This window comes from Haemaphysalis longicornis, unplaced genomic scaffold (assembly GCF_048455015.1).
Source record: "Haemaphysalis longicornis isolate Haplotype H1 unplaced genomic scaffold, Haemaphysalis longicornis Haplotype H1 scaffold_3, whole genome shotgun sequence".
Classification (NCBI taxonomy): Eukaryota; Metazoa; Arthropoda; class Arachnida; order Ixodida; family Ixodidae; genus Haemaphysalis; species Haemaphysalis longicornis.
In genome coordinates, this window is record NW_027526335.1 from 211,296,848 (window position 1) to 211,318,243 (window position 21,396).

Below are 21,396 nucleotides of genomic sequence, written 5' to 3' on the forward strand. Positions count from 1 at the left end.
CGCCTGACTGCGACAGTTCCTTCATCGACCACCTCTACGTCGTCCTCGTAGACCTCCAGACTCGTTTTCCGCATGCTAGCTGTCATCTGGGGCAACTTCAACTTCCCTGATATAGAGCGACCTCAAGGCAGGCGAAGGAACTCTTTAATCTAACCCTTAACCTACATGGCATGCAATCAGTTTCCACTCCGACTCGAGGCGCAAACATTCTCGACTTAATCCTTGCTTCGAAACCTGAGCTTGCCCATTCCTTGTCCTGCATAAATGGAATTAGTAACCATTGTATTTTCTTATTTACCCTGTCCATCCTCAATCCCCTGCGGCAGCCATTCAGGAAATCCACCTGGGTCTACAGCAAAGCAAACTTCAATGCCACTTATGCTGAACTCGAAAACTTTTACCACATTTTTTCCCGGGATGCTCCCACCAGATCTGTTGACCAAAATTGACTTTTGTTGAAACATAAAATCACAGCTCTAACTGGTAAACACGCGCCCTCATTTGTATCCGTGGTGACGCAGGCAAGCCCTGCTACACTAATCTTACACGATGACTATCACAGAAAGAAGGCGCCTTTTCAACGCTGCTGAAAAATTGATATACACCAAACGTTGGAAAGCTTACTTTGATTCCCTACGCCAATATACCACCTCACTAAAATGCTTCAAAAAGAATTTTTTTCCCAGCGAGCTTCTAAACATATTTCGATCTAACCATAAAAGCATTTAGAATCAATTAAAACGTGGACTTAATCCGACCCATAATAATTCTTTGATGGCGGCCGACGGTTCACCTATACCCCTGGAAGGGCGTTCGAATACTATGAACTCGTATTTTTCTTCTGCATTCACTAATGAGCCCCAATCGTTTGTTCCCAACCTTACTGTACCTGAATTCACCCAAATGCCTCCTATCACAATCTCGACTAATGGTATTGCCAAAATAATCAACACCCTTGAATTTTCTGATGCACGAGGTACTGATAACATCTCCGCGAAGGCGCCCAAAGGTACAATCGATGCCTCGAGTGGCATATTGCTTATTATCTTTAACCAATCCCTTTCTACTGGTATCCTTCCGTCTGATTGGAATATAAGTAAAGTAGCGCCGATATTTCAGGCAGGCAATCGCTCCTATCCCTCAAACTACCGTCCCACCTCACTGACTTGTATAGCTTGTAAATTACTGGAACATGTTATATGCTCTCACATCTCGCGCCATGGGGTGCACGAGCATGCGCTCGTTCCTCTTCAGTGGAGTGTCACCGAGATTGAAAGAAAAACAAACCAGAGGACGTACTTATACCACGGCACAGTGGACAGCATACGATACGAACATTTGGAGCAAACCAACGCACATTGCCCTCGTAGTAGCAGACCGTTTGTTTGATGCGTTTGAGAAAAACCAGACCATTGAAGCTGAATAACTAAATGCGTGTCCATCTTAAAGGTGGAGCGCGTGCGACCTGTTCGAACGCCCGTTTCCAACGGAGAAATCGATAAGGCAAAGAAGAAACAATTTCGAGAAGAAGGCTTCAAGAAAGCGGCAGAACGATAAAGCTCTGTCTGCAGTTCGGCCCCGCGTGGTTTGATAAGCAGCGTATATAAGTGGAAGCAGCCGTCAGCAGCCGGCAGTGGAAGTTCTTTTTTTTTCCCTGTGGTTCCTCCAGCATCCCCAACGATGGCCTACTGCGCTACGGTAATCCTAGTCGTCGCCTCGATTGGCGGCTCGCTTGGGCATTTAAGGTAAGTCACCTGTGAGGTGCACCAAAGCAAGGGTATCTGTTGGTAGTCTATCCCAGCACATTTATTAGGCAATGTGTAGAGCACAGAATCATCGAATATTAAGCAATGTGTAGAGCACATAATCATCGAATATTGCATTGATTTTTATTTTAGCTGCTTGAGCGCGACGAAACAGGCGCAGAAATTCCGCTTCATCAAAGCACCTCGAGCATACTGAGTCCGTGTGTACGGCTAGAGAGATGCTTCAGCAGCACGCGCGCTTCTTGCCTGATTGGACTTCTTCGATTAGACGTTATACGAACACAAATAAATACGAAGTCGGGAAATTCCGAAGAATAGAAAAAACAAAAGTGCAGTGCACAGACGCATTGTTGTAACCGCATTCGAAAAATTTAGGCACTAGGTTAAAAACCTACCACTCCATAGCCATCGGTCCTGGGACTGGTGCACACCGCCCCGTGTTACAGGTATTCTAATTTCCCGTGTCTACTGTAAGTAAAACATATTGAAACTAACTATATATGAGGAGATTATTCTGAGGACGAAAAGTTACGGAGAGAAGCCGTGACAGGTACCAAACAAACAGCCTGAGTGCAAGGACTTTCGTACGGTGGACAGGGCAGTAGTACCGCACACGACACTCTTCCACGAATGATTCCGGAAAGGAAGAAAAGCTTCGCTTTACTTTGTATTCAGCTGGGGAGCCTAGAAAGAAACTGCCAACGCGCTTGGTGAACCAAAGTTATATTTAGTGCTACCAGAAAATAGATGTTTGAAAAAAAATAAAGTCCTTTTTTCAATATTGTCAGCTGACGCAGAATTATTTTTGCATGTACTCCTCCACACTACAGAAGTATAACCTTATTTCTGCCTGTCTATCCGTCCGTGTGCGCGCGCGCGAGAGTCTGTGTGTCGCTTTGTATCCGCATCATATAGGGAGGACAATTACCTTTGGGACAGTGCACACAAGGTTTGAATGTTGATTGCTGCAATATATTTGCAAGTATTCGTGTGAGAGAAAATATTTCAGCTCTTGTTTTACGCTTCACGGCACGAGTCCTTGGTTCAAATTTTTACCGCATAGAACGGGGCTATTTAAATTAAGATGATGTTAAACAGTCGTGTGTTGCAGATGTATTGGTGTACTTTTAAAGTACTTGCGGTAATTACCCGGTAAAGCCAGTCCGTATAATGCCCTGTCCCGCAGGCGAAATTTCTCCTTTAAGAGGCACACAGGGATTCATTAAAAGAAGTCTCTTATCACTCGCTTTCTTCTGTGCTTTTCAGGATCCAGCTCCACTGGCGAGACGTCAATGAAACCAGCAACCTGGGAAGCGGACCTAGCGATCCAATTCCCATAACTCTAGAAAACTTCGCGAATGTAAGCCTAACAAGAATGCTTGATATGCTTCTTTTCTGTTGTCTAAGGCGCAGAATTGGTTAATTGTTACTTAACTGTGAAGTACCCGGGCGATTATTTGTTTAAATTTTATTTCTCTGACCACTACTAAATTGCCATAAGTGGCGCTGAAATATGACAAAAATTTCATCCGATTTTACTTGGTCGATATTTTAGCCCACCTGCGACGTATTGACACGTCACTGCCTTTCGGGTAAACGAACTCCAACATTCCACATCTGGTGATGCTAACCTGATAGCCCGACTGCCGTTCCCGTGCCAATAGTGCGGATTTTCGTTATGTGCAATGTCTGCTTTGCGTTTTGACCAGACATGTCCGTGCGACCGGAAGTGCCTTTCAACCTGATGCATCCTTCTCCCATTCCTTTATTTTCGTGCGAACAGCTGCAGTATTTCGGGGTCTTCACCATTGGCACACCCCCGCAGTCTTTCAAGCTCGAGATGGACACCGGATCCAGCAATTTCTGGGTGCCGTCGATAAACTGCGATGACAGCATGGGCTGCCGTACGTATAGGCACAATAAGAGTTTCGCCCACCTGCGCCCTTAAACATCCACAAGCGAGTAATCTCTCCGTCGCTCGCAGGTACCAGCGCCAAGTACGACAGCAGCCAGTCCAGCACCTACACCGCTGACGGACGGAACATCAGGATTCGCTACAACGGCGGAGTGGTGCGGGGCAAAACGAGCATCGACAACGTGGGCGTCGGGCCGGACACCGTGACGCAGTTTAAATTCGCCGAAATAACGCACGCCGACGGCAGACTGTTCAGGACTGCCAAGTTCGACGGCATTCTGGGTCTGGCCTACCCGAGCATCTCTCAGAACAGCGTACCTCCACTCTTCGACATGATGATGATACGGGGCGTCGTGCGCGAGCCTGTCTTCTCAATGTACCTGACCAGGACGCCGGGCGAGCAGAGCGGAGGCGAGATCTACTTCGGCGGGATCGACTCGCAGCGCTACACGGGCGAGGTCAAGTACGCACCCGTCGTCGAAAAGAAACACTGGAAGCTGCGCATGGACGAGTAAGCGGCCCCTTTCACCACATCACTCTCACTAGTGTGTCTTTTCACCCGACGTTGAAATACCGGCCTGGAGGAGACCTCACTATCTCAAGGCGCAGTGAAAGGCAGCGATGCGTGAGCGTATTCACTTGCCGGCACGCACGCATGCTTGCGTGCATGCAGGGCAGACTCGGCAGTAATGAAATTACAGTAATTCAATTACAGTTATTAAATTACTTGCTGCTGTAATGAGTAATGTAATAAGTTACTTTTGAGTGTAGGTACTTTAGTAATGTAATGACATAGTTCAGGCCAGTCATTTCATGAAAATTACTCATTACTTTTTCAATTACGTTTCACTACGATATAGGATGTTCTCTTACGGCATAAAAAGTTGACCAACAAAAGTTGACTAAGTAGAGTTCCAATGCCCAGAAAGTCTCTGTGCATTGGAACTCTACGAACGCGAAGGAATGAACGATTCGATGGGAGCTCTGCCTGTTTTCTCGTGCCTCTTCCTTCTCTTTTCATGCGTTTCAAACTAAACTCATTTCAAAGTAATTTCATTACTTATGGAAAGTAATAGTACTGTAATATCATTACTTTCGGCCCCCTGTAATTTCTAGTGTACTGTAATTACACCTTAGAAAATTCTAGGAAAGTCATGAGTAATTTAATTAATTACTTTTTAGAATTAATTTTGCCATCTCTGATGCAGGGATGAAATTGCAAACGAATGACAATAGAACGCAAAATTAAATGCAATGTCTAAGCGGAAAAATATTTAACGCATTTGAAATAGGTTGTGCCAGAGCCGCCTGGCACGCGGAACGGCGGTGGCACCTTATCCGCGAGCGCATGGTGTCCGTGGTGTATTTTAATTCCACTTTCATTTGAGCTGCATTGCCTCCTTAATTCCTGCCCTCCCTTTTATTACCAGCATTGACGTTCAAGGCACCAAGTTCTGCGTCGGCGGTTGCGACGCTGTGGTTGATTCAGGAACGTCTTTCATCGATGGCCCCAAAGAAGAAGTTGAAGCTATTCACACGATTCTCGGCGCTACGCGTACAACTTCTGGACACGTAAGTGCATTATTCAAGTTCGTTCAAGTCGTACACTCGTGGTAAGTTCGTGCAGCCTTGTGATGCTCATTAGGTTTTTATGGGGTGTGTGAAGCGCAATTTTTAGTTTTTTATTGCAGTTCAGCACATAACATGCATCATGGTGCGCCGTGGAAAGCGTCGCATAGTTGCAAACGTCACTCGTTGACGTCCAGTCCAATCGGCGCCAAAAGAGACAACTGGCGGAAAGAGGTCTTTACGCGCGCATATGCCTCTTATGGTAGCGTTCCAAGTGTAAAATAAGCCTTGCGAGACGACGTTAATATCAAGGCTTCGAAATTCAGTGGCCAGTTGCATCCTGTGCAGCCGCGCGTGCCTTCAAATAATGATACGAGAAGGCGCTGGCTGCATCAAACTACTGCGCGTTCACCTTCATCGTGGTACTTCGCCCAGCAGCGTCTGTATTTTATCTTGCCGCGCGCTCTACCCGACAACCGAGGTTTCGATCGACAACCTTGGCTTAGCCGCGTTCAACCAAGGCAAACATTATGGCTACTGTAGCAGCTATGCATCTTTCCGGGAGGCAATATACTTTCTGAGGGACTACCACCGTCCACAATGGAGAGAAAGAAAAATTTTTCCTGACTTTCGCCTAAATTCTGCACCACTGTTTTGTGTGCTAAAAAGTTCGCTGGTCACCATCTTCACACAGTGCAATGGCTCCGAATCTTATTATGAGCAGCCTAGTAATCCTCAACTACTGCGCGTGTATATACACTACACTGCGCACGGTACCATCATGGGCTTACTGCTCGTTCCTTTCGTTATAAGCAAAGCTCTGTTCGGGCAATTGGGAGTCACGGCCAAAGCTACAATAAGAGCGCGCTAGCATTCGCTTGCTTTAGGGAGGCGCCGATTTCGCGTGCCGTACAATTAGTGCCGGAATACGTCATGGGACCTTTGACAGCAGTCATGAAAACTTCAAGTACTAAAAACTAACCTCTCTATTCTGCCGTTTCTGATGCTTTCAGTACCAAGTTGACTGCGACAGAATCCCTAACCTGCCAGCAATCACCTTCTATCTTAGTGGGAACGCCTTCCCACTGCAAGGCGAGGAATACACCATAAGGGTAAGAACCAACTCAAGCGATAGGGCTGCCCTAAAAGCTCTCTGAAGTGTCCCTCCCTATTTTTAAAGCTTCCGCAGGAGTTTGACACACCGAATGAGTGAGAATAAATGGACCTTCAGGTTTTGCTAGGAAAATACGCTTTTTTTGCTACTACATAGGAATTTCTGCCCCTGGTTTGAGAAAGCGTGCGCGCACGTCGCATAATGGTCCCAATTCTATTTTTGCTGTAAGAAGCTATGTCCACAAACGTAATAAAGTAAACTAAAAATTAGAATACCTGTCCCTAGGGCCATCATATATCGATATAGCTGGTTATGTTTCCCCAAAAAATGTGGCCCCAGCAGTGCATTTGTGCATAATAAAGCTGAGTTTCGAGGGGATCGCTGTATGGCAGTTGGACCTGTTAGACCCACAACATGGCCTTAGTAAGGTTGCCTTTCTCACATTTTGTGTGTGTATTGCAGGAAAAACTGTTTCGCGAAAACTTTTTGAATTTTATAATGCAAGTTCGTTTGCAATGCTTTCGTGTACCGCAGCGAAGCTTGTTTTACAGAAACCATGCCTGCAGTACTGAAGCCCTTACCAGTAAGGACTCCCTCACGCGATAAGTAACAAAAAACGTGCTGTTTGGGTTTAAAATGGTGTCGAAAGGAGATGAGATAAAACCGGAACCAAAACAAAATATTAAAAATATTCTCGCGCCATCGCGAGTGGCATCAAAAAAACAAAAACAAAACATCGAATTGTGCCAACTGCGTTCGGATGGTTTAAACCGCCCAGATCCGCGCACCTCCGACCCGTCGCCTCTAATGAAAGCGAGACGAAAACGTCTCGACTAGTTATAAGCACTGAACGACAATTACCTTGAGGAGTGTTTCGGTCAATTTTTAAACGTGTGATGGTGGCGTGACTTTGTTTCCTGTTCGGTATCGTCCTTCCAGGTTCCAGACGACACGGGCGTCACTCACTGCTTTACGCGCATCTCCGACAAGTCCGAGCCGGGCTTTTGGATCCTGGGCGCGGTGTTTATGCAGCAGTACTACACCATATTCGACAGGGGCCAGGACCGCGTGGGATTCGCTACGGCGGTGTAGGCGACACACAGCACAGACCGAAGAGCCACAATAAAGCCATGGCTTCAAAAGTTACGTTTCTTCTCTCTCTCCCAGCAATGCGGTATTTTGTGCATGCGGCGGTGTGTACACGCCACTATGGTTTCAACAAAATGAATCGGCCTTTTAACCGCGCATTCGCAAGCGATCTTGCTGAAACGTCCGTGCTCGTATCAGGACTTGTTGCCAGCACAAGTAGCTCTTCGTTGCAGGTTAGCTTCGAAGGAAGCTGACAGCTCTAGCAACGTCTGTGCCAACTTTAGCTGCACAAGCTCATTAACGTAACAAACCACTGGCGGACGTGGTCTGATGGCGCTCAAACAATGCCTATAGCACTGATCATCATCATCACCATCATCATGATTTATTTACCTTTAATGGCCACTGACGGGGTACCATACAGGGGGGGGGGTCGAACAAAGAATACACAAAGGCATTTGCCGACCAAGAACACAAAACAAAATAGAATTCGAAAAGTGTGGTTACAGTGCAAAAACTTTTACAGCAGAAAAAAACACACAACTCATTCGTCAACTCCTGATCGCCAACGCAAAACGGTTTTGTAAACTTGTAAATGCCGGCGTCATTCATTACTTGTAAATAAAAGTGATTTTTCTCCAAAAGTAGTACAAGAGCTCTATTCAACAGGGTTCATCCGAAATGGAAGATACGGACAGAATCTTCATTAAAAAAATCTCCCCAAAAAGCCAAAAACATTTAAACTTCGCGTTTTTAGATATGACTTGGCCGTGTACGCAAAAAGCAATAATGAGACGTGCTGGAATACGTATGTGCACATTCAATCGGTCCTAGTTCAGCCATATTACTGAACATTTTCTGCGACGCTTGCTTTGAACGTAACATGGGCCTCATACATGAAAATTTCGCTGAACGCGTTCTGGTGCTTTTTAATGCGAGCACTTTCTACGAGCCTCCCGCCCGACTCTGTCCTCACGCTGTTCCCCTCCCATCTCCCTCGTCCCATGGTGTTTGTTTAATTGGATTCAATTTTAATGCATTGGCACTGCTCGCGCGCCCCCGTTTGCGACCTTTTGTCCTTAGTGCTTCTTAACAGCTCGAGAAGGCGTTAGATCCCTTTTTAGCTTCTTTTTATTTAGCTTCTCTCCGACACCATCCTTGGAGCGCTTTTTTTTATGCTACCGCAATACCCAATACCACTCCTACACTCTAAGAAAAAAGGGTAGAAAAAGGGAGGAAATCGAGGCTTTTCTCCCTCGGACCAGCGAGATTCTCCGTAGATAACACGTAGCGCCCTCTGTATGGTCTCTACGAAACACCGAAACGGGGGAGAATATTCTCCCCTGTCGTCTGCAATCTGCTGTCGGCGCCGACGCCAAAAACGAAACCGTTCATCGTTGCACTGTGGCTTTCGCCGATCAGGCGCATACGACGACTATGAGCAACACCTCCCCTGTGGTGTGCTGCTTGCTTGTTTTCTCGCTGTCTTTCTTTTTATTATTACCATGTCCCCGCCACGCTAACGCACGGCTCGCCAGCCGTGTGTTTGGAGCACATTCTGTGGGCACCGCTGCATGCTTGCTGTGTGCGACTCGCCTGTGCCTTGTTCAACGTTACCACTGCATTTGTGGACGTTTTATACTGACGCCCAAGGGTAAAAGAGGTCAGCGATGATAGCAAACTGCCCCTTTTTTCGTCAACGAGCATGGACCGCAACATATTGAAGCATCAGTTACCAACAACAAGAGGCCCCCATTCGGCAACATCTTGGCTGAATGGTTGCCAGACCAGCGGTGCGCTCTTCGGTAAAATAGCGAAGGCGAGGCAAAAAGTATCGAAGGCGAGGCAATAAGTATCATTACCCAAACATACCTGCCGCACTGTTTCGTGAAACGTTTTTTCTTCTTTGAGCTATTTTACTGCTTCTTACAAAACCTCAAATTAATAAAAGTTTGCAATTGCACGGGTTACATTTGATGAAATAACAAAACCCACCTAAGGCTTACGCGCTGCCGTGGGTTATCGGAACAAGCAAAGATCTCACTGTTCCTACCTGCATTCTCGGCGATCAGGGTTATAAATACTTTGTCGCAGTTTCAATGTTAAGTTGTGGCTTGTGATCATGTGGACATGTGTAAAGTGTACTATATGTTGTGGTGTAATATACGTGTATTGTGCTTTGGCAGTGCCTTTAATGAAGTGTATGTCGCTGTGTTGTGCTATGTTTCTTCCCAATATGTGCCCGGCCACATGCGGCCTCCGTGATGTTGGTTATAATAATATACGTTATCCATAAAGGAATCCGAGGAAACGCCTTGGTGTTAAGTGCCCACTGATGGTGATGTTTAGTAGCTGCCCCTCCCCACCCCTACTTTTTTTTTGCGTCATCTATCGGTCATTTTAAAACGTTTACGATTGCTTTACCTCGAGCACGCTAGAGGGCGAGCATTGTCGAGGATGCGACCGCGACGGATACGTTTTTCGTGTTGCCTGCATTGCCTTTGCGCCGAGATTTACGATTGCAGACGATCCGCGTTTTTATGCATCGGTTGTAGCAAGGTAAGGCGACTAACAACAACTGGTTGTTTCAAACGGCCGCATTGAATGCTTGTGATCTCGAGTGAGGTGAACGGCGGGGTTACGAGCCTTTCAGAAATAAAGGCGGCATTTTGAAAGCAATCGGTATGACTTCTACTGTGTTTACAGCGGCGCGTTCGCTCTGAACGCGTAGGCGGGGCGCGCAGAGAGACGAATGCAAGTCCCGCATATACGATTGGCGACATCGCTTGCTAACCGCAGTTCTGGTGCTCGGTAGGTAATTTCTTTGTTATTATAGCGCATTTTAAGCGCACACAACCACGGTAACCTACGTATTTGTACTTCCTCGATCCTCAAACCGATCAGCTCGCTAGGCCTTTCTCGCATGACAAGCCTTGCTTGGGTGACGCTGCCAGGGGAGGAACGCTCCTCCATTAGCTCACGAAAGGGGGAAATCTTCCTCCATTCCTACGGGTAGAATCGCGCTCCTACCTTTCTACCTCTTAGGGAGCAATATATGATACATTCCCAAGCAGCATTGGCCGATAGCCAATCATTGGACGCCCCTTGGCTTCCCTTTGGCTTCCCATAGCTTGGTCACACGCCGGCCTGTACGCAAAAGCCATTCGTGGACAACGCGCGCTATACGACCGGCCTTGAGGACACGCATTGGCCGGTGCGCGAAAAATCGCACTGGACAGCGCGCTCATTCCAGACGTAATTTTTTATCATAACATTTTATGAAGACTAGTAGCCTATATGCGACGCAGGTATTTAAGAGTGCCTTTACACAAGTCTTGGCATGTTCTTGTTAGTTGAATGACCACTCAAGTTCACTCAAAATATCACTGAAATGGCCGTGTTTTTGAATTTGTTTTCACGCCCAGTGCACAACAAAAAAGCAGTTCCAAATCATTTTTAAGCTTGTGTCAAGTATCACATTTAAATAAAAAGTATTGGCAGGTGTAAATGCCCACAGCCTTACCTGTTGTTGCATACCGCTGCATGAAGTCTCACTGTAGAGCACTCGTGTGCGTTATTTTGCGTGTATACATGCGCACCCGGCGCGCAAGCAGCACCACTCGAGGGCAGCACTGCGGTCGTTGCCCGCGGCGGTTCCCCAACATAACGGATTACGACGGTTAGAGCGCGGTGAACAGGCCAAAACGCAGCAAAAAGTAGTTACCTAAAGAGCCACAGCACCCTGCCACGAAACAAAGCGTACTTAAACTAAAGTGCAGCTTATTCAAAACAGCGTGAGAGAGAGTGTTAAACGTTCAGTAGGAATTGGTCATTTGTGTGTCCTAACGCAACGGTGAACGTAGAACTACTTCAGCGTTGTGCCTTTGCGCGTTCTTTGAACCCGCGGCGGGGCCGGTGGACGGGCGCGTTGCACCGACGGCTCCGTCTCTTTTGTGGCATTGAAACTGCGGTAGTACTCCTGTACGTGTCTGTGAGGTGCGTTTTGGTGTCGGTGGCTCTGTGAAGTATACCTGACTGGTGGAATAACATCGTTTGCGTGCTGTGGCCGCCGCTGAAAACGTAAGTCACCATTTCATTTTCCTTGCGCGGTGCGGGAGAGCTCGCGCTCGTTCCCGCTAAAACTTCAGCTGTCGTTTATAACAACTGGCTCATGTGAGTGCTGCTTAGCGTTGTTGGTTCTTGCGAAGAAAAAAGCGGTCACATACATGTGCTTCCAATTGTGTGACGCCAGTTCTAGCTATCCTTTTTCCGGCTTTGTGTTTTCCGAACAAGCAGCCGTGCTCCCACTGCAGGTTCACGACGTTCAGCATGCGTTGAAGCAAGACTCGTGTGCAGTATAAGATTTGCGGATGTATTAAGCTGGCTTAATTAAACTCTACCTATTAATGAAGCTTTCGTTTCATTATTTTCTTGAGCAACGTAAAGGTACTGTCGAGCGACAAGTAATTACACTAGCGCTGGGCTTCTCCGTCGGTTCCGTTCGCGTCTTGCGCGTCTGACGGGGCAGAAGTGAGCGAAGGCACAACAAAATTTCACGGAACCGCTGGCGTGTTGCTTTGTCTATTGTACTTTTTATATTACCTTGCGCGACTGCAATACGAGTGAAGCCCATTTTCAGTGAAATTCCGGACTGTTTTCTCAAGAACGAGCCAAGTAACTGCTACCGTAAAACGCAGTATTGAAAAATGAATAGTGCAGTACGTTTTATGTTTCATAGCGAGTGTTAACAAGCTAGAACTTTAGGCTGAATATTTTCACACGGACATGTGGTAAGGCTTGTATAGGTGCTGTATTTAGTAAGCAGCGTGAATTTAGCATTATAGTGAACTATTTTTTTTTACTTATTACAGGCGCTACGACGCACAGGTGTTTCCCGTGGACAAGTGGCGGGTGCAGCAGTGACAAGCTTTCCAAGCTGGGCTATTCTACAATAGTGCTGTTCAACAACATATTGTGATCTTGGCTCGTCGGCGAATTACCGGGAATTAGGGTCCTGTTTTCATTTACCTGAATGCTTCTGTTTTGTAGGCATCCCAAGCAGTTAAACGAATGATAATCGGTTCGCGCTTCATGAGCAGCGCTTTTTAAATTTTTTTCTCGACTGTTGTGTTTGTGTTTGCTTTCATGTTTGTGTTCGTATTCTTGCCACTGTTAAGCCAGGTTTCTCGTATATTTGATGTGCATAATAAAAAAGCCACACAGAGAGACCCGGTGTGTTGTGTTGCTCAATTGTTTTTGGCAAGTCACTTATCTATAATTGCTTCGCAAAGTTGATGCAGTTTGCTTATTGTGCCTCGCGGTCCAATTTCTGTTTTATACATGCCATTGTACAGGAAATTATTTAACGAGTTCGCATTAAATAAATAATGCGCACTCGTTTAATAATTTCCTGTATACTGGCATGTATAAAGCAGAAATCGGGCCGCGAGGCAACTCATAAAATAAGCATTGGTCATAAGGACTGGCCACAAAGCCAAAAATGTGCATGAAAATAGCGTGGGGTCCACCCATTGGCATTATCATGGCAAGATACTTTGCCAAGCGTTGTCCAAGATTGGCCTTCCAGGGCTCGGCCAATTGTTGGCTTGTCACCTTTCCCAAACACCAGCCAATATTAGCGGCCGAGGTATTGCCAAGCTCGGACACATTGGCCACTGATGATTTGCCATGCTTGGGCTTGGCAATTTCTGCTGCTTGGGTTCCTGTTTCACCCTTAAGGGAGAAACTACCACACCCTTTTTTCTTAGAGTGTATGGTTCATTAAAAGAAGGCCCCTACTGTCACTTAGGAATACCACTCTAAGAAAAAAGGGTGTGGTAGTTTCTCCCTTAAGGGTAAAATAGGAAGGAATCATATATTGCTCCCTACGAGGTAGAAAGATTCTCCCATTAACAGGGAGGGGCGCGTTTCTCCCCCTAGAAATGGAGGAAGATTTCCCCCTTTCGTGAGCTAATGGAGGAGCGTTCCTCCCTGACGGCGCTACCCGAGCAATACTTGTTATGCGGAAAGGCCGATCGAGCTGATCGGTTTGTACAAATAGTTAGGTACTGCGGTTGTGTGCGCTTAAAATGCGCTAAAATACCCCAAAAATTACCTACCGCACGCCAGAACTGCGGTTAGCCAGCCATGACGCCAATCGTATAGGGACCGGGCAGCTGGACGGGTGGCGTCACCACTCGGCGCTCCCCTCGTCAGTGGAATGAGCTGGTGCATTGGACTACACAGCCTTCCATTGTTTTTGTCGTGTTTGCTTCGGTGCTTTGAATGTTTTGGTGGTGTTGTGAACGTATATGGGCGGTGAAACAAAGTCTAGACAGATGTGTTGGGTTCTTAGATGCAGTAATGACTACGTAAACTTGTCGGACGCTTCTAAAGTTGGGTATCGGCTGCAATGGCATGAGCGCTTTTTGCAGCGATCTGCGCTTTGCTGCACCCGTTCTGAGTACGAACAAAAGTACTATGAGTAGTAATATTTAAATGCACTAACAGCTACGCAAACTTATTGGATGCTTGTAAGGTTGGGAATGGACTACATTGACACGAGCGCTTTTTGCAGCGCTCTGCGCCTGGCTCCGCGTGATCTTAGTAGAAATAAAACATATATTATTATTTATTTCTACCACTTTAAAGGGACACTGAAGTGATATGTAAACATTGCGGGATTACTAGCGCAAATTGTAGTCCGGAGTCCCCAGGCCATGTTTCGACCACTCTAGGCGCGTTTACGCGATTTTATTTAGTAGAAAAACTAATTCGAAAATGCTGTCCTCCTCTCTTTACGCTCGCCCATTTTCTGTGGCGTTTTCGTGTGACGTCAGGAGGGGATGAGCTGGCAATTGGCTGGCTGCGCTACTGCACGGCTCCCCGGCCTTCAGACAGAGTCAGTCGGCCCAGCGTTTCGTCTGCCGGCCGTCGACGGGTCGTCGCAATTCGTTCGCTTAGTTGAAACGAAGCCAGGACACGTTTGTGAATGGAAGAATGTGCCTTTCTTTACTTGGTTTGTTTGTACACTGTATCTAGCTCCAAGTCAAGGTCGCTTCACACAAGCGCTGCACAAGCCCACATGCGACGCTTCGCTGACTGGTACGCCAGTAGGAAAATATAAGGCCTCTTGAAGGCGGGAGAAGAGTCAGCGAAGTCAATATAGGTACTAAGGAAATAAAATCAACTGATATTTTTACCGTACAGCGTAAAACTAGGGCGCGAGAAGCACTTTTTTGCGCTGGGCGAACAAGTACAGCGGTCAGCAGCACGACTACGCATCTGCGAACGCTTTTCCGTCTACGAAATGCAATTGCTAGACGTGAGCTACTGTGGAAACTCGGGCGACGCTTACTGCACGATCGCAGTACAACAAATAGTCACCTAAGCTGCTTGAAATGCCAAAACTAAATAAAAGTGTAAACAGGTTATACAATATATACTCTATATTAGCAGGTCCTTCGCGTCCCGCTCCGTGGCTCAGTAGTTTGGGGCGCTGGGTATGTCACCGCAAATGTTTTGCAAGTCACGAGTTCGAATCCCCGCGGGTACGTGCTTTTTTTTTGTAAGTTAACTTTTTTGTTTCCCGCCGATGTTTTCTATATTGAGTTCACCTTTTTTTGGGCCGCAACGTTCATGGCTACACGAACTAGTTCACAAAACGCGCGCAGGCTGGCACATGCATGGCGCGCTAGCGAGTTCTCGTTGGCGTGCTGTTGCCATAAGCACCGACTGCTTGCAGGCAGTGGGCACAGGCCAGAATGAACAGACCCTTGGCCTGGTGCGAACACGCTTTTTACGATACAGGCATGAGGGAGGCAAGCTCCAATTATGGGGGAAAAGCGCATGACATTTGGGCGTATACGGGTACGCGGAGGGCGTTCATGCACTGCGTAGGTTTCGGCTAGTGAATGCTACGATTCCAAGCCGTCCTAGGAGGCTTATCTTTATGCATTTTTACAGCTGACAACATGGCAGAAGCGCGGTACGATGATTACTGAGTCATTGAGAATGCCCATCCAACAACGCCACCGGTTGTGTTTTACAGAACCGAAACCGAAACCGAAACTTGTTTGGTTGCTCACCTTGGGCATCGTCCAATCACGGTGCCCGCTCCTCCTAACGTCACAGCTTTAGTTGGTGCGGCCGCCGCAAACCGCGCATGGTAGTTTTTCTTCTTTCGCGCTTTGTAAAATAATTACCGATTTGTCAATCGTAAAAACGATGAAAAGTGTGCTAATTTGAGCCAGTCTACACAGTGCAAGCAAAAACGGGAGCTTGACAAATTCACTTCAGTGTCCCTTTAAATTATCTTCACTGGTTTCAATGACTACGGTTTCCACGCCAGCCTTAGCGCTGGGATACCTCGATACGTGTGCTTTAAATAGAAAGGCACCTGCATACGAGATGGATTACCGTGTAGCCGTAGAAATGTTGCGGTAGTTTACACTTTCTGTAACCGTGAGCTTTGTGCCTTCGGTTTTGGTGGGCGACACTGTGACAGCATGGGAGCCTGAAAGCCGAAGTGGAAATCCCACATTTGTGGTGGTCATTTTATCAAGAGCCAAAGTTATTCACCAACTCAACAGCCCAAGCTACAAACCATCCACCATCCCTCCTCCTCTTCCTGTCTTACCACCTGCGTAGAGTAACGGATGGCATCGATAGTTAAAAAATGTGGCAGCGTTAACGTCAGCCGGTGTTTTTTAATGCTTAGGTATTCTTTACAGAGTACCTAAAAAATCGTGTAATACCTGGTGAAGACACCAAAAACGCGCGATTAGTTGCCTCAAATATGGGTGCATCAGCCCGAGTTTTCCAGCACAGACACATTTCCAACACGCTGGACAAAGTTTAGATTTGGAGAGGGGGCATGGAAGTTCAAAATTAAACAGCAAAATCATCTAGCCCTCCGTCTAATGATTATGATGGTTGAACGTAAAGCTTTCTTCCTGCGAAATCGAATGGAAAATGGTCAAAGTCAAAGACTCTGCGATCAAAAGACCAAACTGCGTGCTGGTCAAATTCGACGCTCAACTAGTCGAAGTTTAAATACACAAGGCAACCAAGGAAACCCATACGATAGAGCTTTGCGATAAACCATCATCGTCGTTAGACGAAGGTGTACATGATTTTTCAAGCGTAGGTGGCAGCTTGTAAACCGACCGCAGCATCCAGTTGTGAAGCTGAGTACAGGTTTCGGGCACCCTCCTGTCTTGCGTCCTTCAGCAACGCAGGAATTTCTTTTTGAAAAACAATTTACCAACTAGCCAGCAACCATTGCAATTCTTTTAAAGCAATGCTTCTCCACGACAAGCAATAAGGTTCTACTATCATGCGGTATTTATTCTATCAACGATTGCCGATGACTGTAGTAAGAGCATTTCTGTGAAATTAAGCACGTTTGAGCCGTCGGTAATGAAGTCACGGAAGCGTCGTCCATCACAATTTCTGTTTTGAGGTAAATCTTAGAAGACACCCCCCTCCCCCAACTTTGTCTTTCGCTTGTGCACGATGTCGACGCCGTCTCGTCATCTACTGCCCATGGCCAGTGCCGCAGCATTCCTAGATTGGTTTGCACACCCCGACTTTGTGGGAGCATTTAGCTGCAGTATACTTCTCGATACGCGAAACTGCGTGCAGGCATCAAAAAATTGCATGAAGCAACGAACTTTCACTTCCAGCTTGACTTCCAGCTTGGCGATTGAGCGTCGTCTGCTATTTGTAAATACTGAGTATGGGCGTAAATCACACACATGGCATACCTCGTAAACGTCACATCCACGCTCAAGATTTACCGATCTGAAAAATTCACGTGGGGTTACGTACGCTTTGCAAGCCGCACCGAAGAAAAACGACAAAAATCTACGCACAGTTACGCTGCGCTGACCGCCACCGGCATTCCACTGACGAGCGGTTCGCCACGGGCGGCGCTGTTCGCTGAAGCGACGGTGGTGCCATACAACGGCCGCCCGGTCCCTATACGCGCGACTAGCATCCGTCCCGCATCCGTGTACGCGTTTAGCGAAAACGCGCCGCTGTAAACAGAGCAGAAGTCATAACGATTGCATTCAGAATGCTGCCTTTATTTCCCAAACGCTTGTAATCCTCCCTTTCACCGACTCACGAGATCACAAACATCCAATGCGGCCGTTAGAGAACGACTAGTTGTTGTTAGTCGCCTTACCTTGCTACAACCGATGCATCAAAACGCAGATTGTCTGCAATCATGCACCTCAGCGCAAAGGCGGTGCAGGCGGCACAAAAAAACGGATCCGCCGCATCCGTTCGTCTGCTCGCCATTTAGCGAGCTCGGACCACTCGAATCGTAAAAGTTTAGAAATGACCAATAAATGATGAAAAAAAAACAGTTGTGGAGGAGGAGCGGCAGCTACCAGGGTGTCGAACCAGAACCGGAACCGAACCGAAAACCGGAACCGAACCCGAATTTTAGCCCGGAACCGGAACTGAACCGGAACCGTATTGTTTCCGCCATTTTCGAACTGTACCCGAACCGGAACGAATCGAAGGAACCGTTCCGAACCGGTTTCGGGGCCTCAAAAATGCGATTTCTTGTTTTCCATTTCGGAACCCTACCTTGCGTCTGAAGATATTTTGCCACTCGCCAGACAGAACCATGAAATATTTTGCGTAGTCTGCAGTTCCCAAGGCCCATCATGTAATCTTCTAAGTATTGCCCTCAATTTAATGTAAAGTTGTCCGTATATACTATCAGTTTGCGTTAGGTACTGCCCATCTCTGACCAATTATCTTTTACATTTAGCATAACTTAATTTATAACGCATATTACGAGGCAACATATCATGGAATATTCTTCCTGGTTTCTATCTACATGGTGTTTAAAATCGTGTAAAGTTTTCAATGTGCTGTTAATTCGATGCATCCCTGTCCGCTTGTGAAGGCCTTCAGGGACACCATCAACAATAAATCCATATCTTCCACTTACTGTAGTTTGAATGGGCAGTTATATACAAACAGAACTGAGACACAAACACTCGTAGTTCTCAAAATTAACGTCACTTCTTCTTGTATACAGTGCCGTTGTGTCCTTTGGTTACTGCTCTAAGAGAACACGAGATATAAAAAAAATGGGGAATCCTAATTTCCACTTTTAAAGTATATTTGATAGCATTTTCATGTTATCTTGAATCTGCTCAACCTTAAACTTAACAGGCGGATGGATTGAAGTCGATTAGTGCGGGTTAGCGGGTAGACTGGGGTGAATTAGTTAGGTGAGTGAATGAGCTAATGTGAATTAGTGGGACTGGTGTGTTGATTAATTTGGATTAAAGGAATTAGCTGGTCAGATAAGGCGGATTCGACGGTCGGACCAAACATGATATCTTTGGGGTCCTTGGCATTTGGAAATTCTGCAGCGTTCTTCTTCTCGACCAATCAGGAAATTTTGTCACGCACAAAGTAGCCGCAAAGTTATGTGACGACCACCTGAATGCTATAAAAGGTCTTTCTTTATGCCCGTATTGCACTATTGTGTTGTTGCTATATTAAAATTGACATCTCGGACTAAAGTTAATAACTAATTGCCTAATGCATATTTTCTATTCATCAAAAGGTTTTCAAAACGTGTGTATATATGAGGGGAGACAGTTGGAAAGAAACTAAACTGCAAGAAAAAAAGAGAGGGACGATCAACTGGTTTGATGCGAAAGACGCCCGATAGCATTCAACACCGTCTCTTTGTGTTACCGTTCTGCAGCCTCCCACACGTGTAGCATCTCAACCCCCGAACACAGCCCCCTCTAAGCTGACGAAGCGGCGATAACACGTGCGCTTAGCCAAAGCGGCGCCAAAACTCTCATAACAGACTCTTAGGAGGCGTGGCCTAACTTTGCCAACGGTCGATTGCATGTTACAACACTTCCGATGATCAATCAGAGACCACCAACGAGACCAGTCACGATTGTATGGGCTCCAGCTCATACTGGCATCCCCGGCAAACAAGATCACCAACCTCGTGGGTGGAGATTTGACTCGCTTAGCCAGCGCTGATGAAGCCCGGCCCGAGTGCAAGCATCCTGCAGTCACAGACCAGGAAGTTACTCAGCACTATGGCCTCTTCCATACAACGTATTCATCTCCGCACAAATCGCTACCGATTAACCAGGAAAGATTACTCCGCACCCTGTGGGCGCGGAGTAATCCCACACAACACCAGACTTCACCTCTTTGACCTTCCCACACAACACCAGACTTCACCTCTTTGACGGGACACAACTCTCTCCATTTCGTTGCTTCTGTGGAGAGCCTGGGAAGCTCATACACATAGTAGGCGGCCGTGAGAAGTGTGCCGTACATCTATCCAACCTCCACGTTTCCATAGAGAACTGGGAGACAGCCATGGCCAGCTCCGGCCTGGAAGATCAGTTGCTCTTGATGGAAACGGCTGTCGATTCGGCCACCTCGAATGAGGACGCCTCTCTGAAATTTTGCCTCGATTGAATTAAACTTCATTTTCTCTCTCTCTCTCTCTCTCTCTCTCTCTCTCTCTCTCTCTCTCTCTCTCTCTCTCTCTCTCTCTCTCTCTCTCTCTCTCTCTCTCTCTCTCTCTCTCTCTCTCTCTCTCTCCCTATACAAGTGACCATTACTGTTGCTTGTGACTTCACTTGGCTATCATCTTTCCTAGAGCCCAATCGCTGTCACCAGTCGCTGAAGGGCCATTAGCAAGTTCCTATCTCCGGTGGTTCCCTATCCAATGCCGTCCTATACACGCCGTCCAATGAGTCTTTATAGCCATTCTTTCTTTCTAACAGCTCTGTTAGCAGATAAAAGATGAGCAAAAGGACATTTCTCTAAATGCCACCTGCCACGCTTGGCAATCGGCGCCACATACTCGTCACACTACCATAGAAAACATTTTGCAGGTACAGTTAAAGGAGCTCTTCAACACTTTAGATAAACTCGCCGCGGTGGCTCAGTGGCTAAGGCGTTGCGCTGCTGAGCACACAGACGCGGTTTAGATCCCCGGCCGCGGCGGCCGCTTTTCTGATGGAAGCGAAAAGCGAAAACGTCCATGTGTCCGAAATTTCGGCGCACGTAAAGATCTCCAGGTGGTCAAAATTAATCCGGAGCCCTCCACTATGGCGCGTCTCGTCGTCGGCGTTGCGTCGGCGCGTTAAACCCAACAACAAATAAATAAATAAATAAATAAATAAATAAATAAATAAATAAATAAATAAATCAACACTTTCGATAAACGCTTTCACTCTTTTTCGCATCTGGAAGCACTGCGAAAACTATAGCTATTGCCAGCACAGAACAACAGTGCGTGATTTGCTCGTCGCTGCGGATACACCTTCCGTTTCTGCTTCGCTTTTGTGGCTTTTTTTTTTAAGTGGCTATCAAATGCGTTCTATTCTGCAACTTAAGGAAAGCCGGCAAACAGCCGCTACACCGCTGTAATGACGTCATACAGCGGTCAAAGAACGCGAAGACCGGGAAGGAGAGAAAAATATTTTGAGCATGTTTCTATGTTATCTGACGAGGAGAGAGCAGTAATTTTTGGCTGAGGCACATTGCGACCCCATAATCTAATGTGTTGGTTGACTACTTTCTGCAAGCACCCAAGATTTAGAAAAAAAGTTGAAAAAAGTGTTGCCGGGTCGCTTTAGTTTGGCGAAGACAAAATATTTGGACAAAGAAACCTTAATTATGACTTTGTTTTTATGCCGACTTGATAAGGAAACAAAAAACGAGCACAAAAAATTTACAAAAAAATACGCCTGCTTTTATTCTTCGAACCCGTTTGAACCCGTTTGAACCGGTTCGAACCGGTTCGAACCGGAACGGAATGGTGCTCTGGAACTGAACCCGAACCGAACCCGAACCCGAACCCGAACCGAACCGAAAAAATTCCGGTTCGACACCCTGGCAGCTACTAAGCATCACTATCAGTGGGAGCT

At 46.6% G+C, this 21,396-nt stretch overlaps 1 protein-coding gene across 1 annotated transcript; it reads left to right on the forward strand.

Annotated features, from left to right (window-relative positions):
• The first annotated feature begins 1,585 nt into the window (after positions 1–1,585).
• Positions 1,586–7,510, forward strand: LOC144173683 (lysosomal aspartic protease-like). Its single transcript, XM_077702006.1, has 7 exons — positions 1,586–1,745; positions 3,033–3,126; positions 3,550–3,670; positions 3,751–4,192; positions 5,112–5,253; positions 6,264–6,362; positions 7,304–7,510. The coding sequence occupies exons 1-7, from the start codon at positions 1,681–1,683 to the stop codon at positions 7,454–7,456; spliced, it is 1,116 nt and encodes a 371-aa protein (XP_077558132.1). The 5' UTR covers positions 1,586–1,680; the 3' UTR covers positions 7,457–7,510.
• The last annotated feature ends 13,886 nt before the right edge of the window (positions 7,511–21,396 follow it).